A 4,565-nucleotide genomic window follows, 5' to 3' on the forward strand; every position below is an offset into this window, starting at 1 on the left:
AATCCTGACACGTCTCCGTGGTATTTTGTTCCTGGCGGCTGGCGTTACGTCAGAGTCTCTACAGGAAGTCGCTCTGCGGTACAAACGGAGCCTGACGGGTTTCATTCCTCTCTGAGAACACTGACGAGTCCTGCGGCTGCTGCTCGACTCGTTCGTCTGTTTGAAGGCGTCACGCCTTCCTGCCGCCCCGACGAGTCTCTAAATACCTCACACGATGAGTTCACAGCAGGAAACTGGAGCTGCAGGACACCTGACGTGAATCAGGTTCAAACGTTCAACACGTATTCACGAACCACAGGAGGAATTTATTTTTTAACTAGAGCTGTCGAATGATTGTTATTAGTTGTTTTTCTGCCTGTGATTGATCACAGAATTTCTGTTAATGTTTCTGTTAATCGGGATTACTCACAATTTTTAATCACGTTTACAATTCCATTGTTTTTTATTTCAGAACAGTTTTTAAAAGTGAAGCAGTTCCTTCCAGATCATCTTGATTAGGAAACGCCAAAACTCGGCGCGGTACAGCATCATAAAGACAGGAATGTCGGTCGGCGATTAACGCAACTTTAAAAAATGACCGTGTCGTGTATGAACCAGAATCGCAGCCCAACTGAAGCGTCAGCGCTGACGGACGAGTTTTAGCCAAACTTCTGCTGCGCTGATCTACTTCAGCGATGTCCCACCACAGACTTGCAGACTGTCTCTGCAGTAAAGGGGACATTGTCCTCTGTAGTACATGAACATGTCAAATCCAGAGACAGATAACTGAGCCCAGATGCCAGCCAGAGCAGCCGTAACTATAGCGATGGTGGACAGCGAGGGTCAATTAAAGAACTAAAGAAGCCACCAGTTTGCACCTGGACGTTATTATACCTGAAATTTAAAGAGAAACATGCGGAGACAGCGCGGGCTCTTATTAGGACAGAGTCAATAATCCTCTGAGTTTTTTTTTGAAAAGAGAAAAGTTGAAGGTTTTTCCATTCACGTCAGTGTCTGTCTCTGTCTCTGTCTGTCTCTGTCTCTGTCTGTCAGTGTGTCAGGGGACGAGTAACCAGCTGACGTTGTTGGGGACTCGTGAGAGTCACTATAACAAAATGGTGACGATGTACTCGAACTGCTCCGTGGTCCTGGAGAACCTGGAGGTCACCTTCACCCTGGAGCACCAGGACCTGTCCTTCCTCCAGGTCCGTCTCCACGATGAATACTTCTATGACTACTGCTAATAATAATGATGATGATAATAATAATAATAATGAAATACTACTACTACTACTAATAAAAATACTAATGCTAGTAATAATAGATGCTTATTGTGTTTGTGTGATGCAGCACAGTGCTGTGATGTCACTCCGGGTTTCAAAGGGTTAAACCGGACGAGACTGAACGTGCTGCCGACGCTGATCTTTGTTGTTGGTTATTATTATGTTTTCAATAATGACCCAATACTCAATCGATCACTAACGTCCCAAAGAGACGAGGAGAGTCCGAACACTACGAGCACACGACATCCAAAAAAGAACAAAAAAAACCAAAACACTGACGGTTCCTTCCCGTCTCCTCAGTCCATCCAGGAAGTGGGCGGCTACGTTCTGATCGCCATCAACGAGGCCGCCACCGTCCCGCTGCTGAACCTGAGGCTGATCCGAGGACAGAACCTCTACCAAAACCAGTTCGCTCTGCTGGTGATGTCCAACTACAACAGGAACCACTCGTCTGCGAGCCTCAACTACACCAGCGGGCTGAGACAGCTGCAGCTCAGCAGCCTGAGGGGTAACGCACGCACGCACGCACGCACGCACATTTTCGGACATTTCTCAGATTTTAGGACTTTCTGGGATTTTATTCCAATTGTCTGATTTTAACACATTTCTTTGATTTTAGCACTTTATTCAGATTATTATTTTCCAGGAGTGTAGGAAGTTTTTTGGATTTTAGGAAGTTTACAGGTTTAGGGTTTCAGAGCTTGTCTATGTTATTAGAGCATTTCTAGGATCTCGAGACATCTTAAGACAAGTTTTCAAGGAATTTCCAGGATTTTAGGACGTTTCTAAGATTTTAGCACTTTTCTTGAATTTTTGGAAATTTCTAGGATTTATCATGTTTTTTTTAATGATGTTTCTAGGACTTTAAAACATTTTTTGGATTTTAGGAAGTTTCTCAGGTTTTAGGATGTTTTCATGATTTTAGCACATTTCTAGGGTTCCAAAACTTTTTCAAAACTTTTTCAAAAGATTTTTGGACATTAGGGTCTTATCCAGGACCTCTGTCGGGGGTGTGGGGGCTCTATTTTGATGCTGTTTTATGTCTCTGACACCTTATGGAGACTAAAAGTACAAAAACTATTCACAGAGTGGATCACATTTTTTTTATTCGTTAAGTAGAAAATGTTTGGGGGGGGGGGGCAACAGGTTTTGGCCGGCGGGCTGAAAGTATCAGAGTTACAGAAACTGAATCGGGGGGCAGAGAAAGTCTCAGTGCATCCAGAGCCGGCCGGTTACGTCGGTTAAATAAAGGCAGTTTATCGTCGCCGGTTGCAGCTGTTTTCTGACGCCGTTTACGGCTCACTGAGTTGTGCTTCATTTGGTTTTATAAGCCGCTGATGAGCGTCGGGATGGTGCTGGCGGGCGGGGACGGGGTGGAGGCTGCATACTATTTAGAAACCTTCAGTCAACACCAGATTGTGCTCCGACAGCAGGAAGTAGACCGCACCCACGGGAGCGCTGGCTGAGGACGAGGACGTTTGGCCCTGCGTGTTTGCTCAGAGCGGGATCCAGCTGTTGGACGTGCAGGGACACGAGCCGTGGTTTTAAAGTGTGTGCTAATTTACTTTAACCGCAGGAAAGAAATATTTCAGCTGGATCTTTACACACAATAATACTTTTAAATTTCAGTTTTAAATGCAAATGAAGGTGAATTCCTGTCTTCCAACCCTGTGTCCTCACACGAGGGCATTATTTATCTGATTTGTGGACATTTTTCTTTGATATCTAATGGAAGCAAAACCACAACACAAAAATGTTTTTTAAAAAAAGTGGGCAAGCTACGAAATCTGTCAAATTTGATAGTTTTGTTTATATTGAATAGCGTTTGTAGTTTGATCAGGAAGAACTCGTTTGAGGATGTTAAAACTTCATTATTGTCTCGTTACTGGACATTGGGACTTTATTTTCATCTTGTCTTAGGACATTATGACACTATCGTCTCATTTGAGGACACTGGGACTTTATTATTGTCTCGTTTGAGGACGTTAGGACTTAATTATCGCCTGTTCCAGGATGTTTGGACATTGAGTTTTTATTATTGTCTCATTTGAGGACTAGGAATTTATTTTTGTCTCGTTTTAGGACATTGGGACATTATTATCATCTTGTCTCTTGACGTTAGGGCTTTTGTTTCATCTCATTTGAGGACATTGGGGATGTAATTGTCTCGTTTGAGGACGTTATCATCATCTTGTCTCTTGACGTTGGGACTTTATTTTCATCTCGTTTGAGGACACTGGGACGTTGTCATGGCCTTTAAATGACTTGGACCCGCACAGGACGGACTCGATGACTTGTCTTTGACCTACGTGATACTAAAACGTCCCCGTCTTGTCCCCGCAGAGATCCTGAAGGGAGGGGTAAAGATGACCAACAATCCCTTGCTGTGTAACATTGAGACCATCCAGTGGTGGGACATCCTGGACAAAGCCAGCAATCCCAGCGTGCTTTTCAAGACGGACACGTTCCCACGTACATGTAAGTAGAACTGGAGTTTTGAGGTCCCTTAAAGACATTAATTAATGTTTGTCCAGGTATTTGAAATACAGTTATTTCATTGGCTTACTGATTTATCTGAACTTTCGTTCCCTAATTTTCTCTCTTTTCCGAGACATTATTTCAGGTCAGAGGACAGTTAAACGACTGATGATCATGACCGTGAAAAAATCAAAACCCCTGTGTGTGTGTGTGTGTGTGTGTGTGTGTGTGTGTGTGTGTCTGCAGGTGAGAGGTGTGATCCCGGGTGTGTGAACGGCTCGTGTTGGGCAGCAGGACCGGAGCACTGCCAGAAATGTAAACTCTTTATCCTCTGTTCATTCACTCTTTCTCTTCCTCTGATCCCTTTATTTATTTTTAGTCTCTTTTCTTCTTCCTGTTGTGATAACTGTGTGTGTGTTGATGCATGTGTCCTAAATGTAGTCCAGATTGTGTATTTGAGTGTAATCAGTGAATTTGCAGCTCAGCTCCTACAATAAGTCTAAAATACACTGTGGAAACTAAATAGTTACATTCAGACTGTTCAGGTCCAAAAATGCTCCATTGAAACCCATTCAAACTGACATTTTTGATCCCACAGCCATCAGAGCAGAAAAACAGGACTTGTATTATTTCTGGGTGTCATTCTGGGCTTTTGACTCTGAATTTGTCATTTTGACTATTTTCCACCTGATGAGGTCATTTTGACCATATTTGGCATATGGAGGAAATACATGCTATTTCCACTAGGTGACCTGTCACAGTCAATGTAGCTGCTGATCACTGACATATCCCAGACTGTCAGCAGCTACACTCACACACTGACAT

The 4,565-nt window shown here is 43.4% G+C and overlaps 1 protein-coding gene across 1 annotated transcript; it reads left to right on the forward strand.

The window, feature by feature from the left end:
* Positions 1 to 1,032: 1,032 nt before the first annotated feature.
* Positions 1,033 to 4,094, forward strand: LOC121964545 (melanoma receptor tyrosine-protein kinase-like; the record flags this gene model as incomplete). The annotated part of the gene is made up of 4 exons (XM_042514749.1): positions 1,033 to 1,184; positions 1,563 to 1,770; positions 3,606 to 3,740; positions 3,987 to 4,094. Coding segments are annotated over 4 exons (603 nt in total), but the record flags the coding sequence as incomplete, so codon positions are not given.
* Between the last annotated feature and the right edge of the window lie 471 nt (positions 4,095 to 4,565).

Source organism: Plectropomus leopardus, unplaced genomic scaffold (assembly GCF_008729295.1).
Source record: "Plectropomus leopardus isolate mb unplaced genomic scaffold, YSFRI_Pleo_2.0 unplaced_scaffold1593, whole genome shotgun sequence".
Classification (NCBI taxonomy): domain Eukaryota; kingdom Metazoa; phylum Chordata; class Actinopteri; order Perciformes; family Serranidae; genus Plectropomus; species Plectropomus leopardus.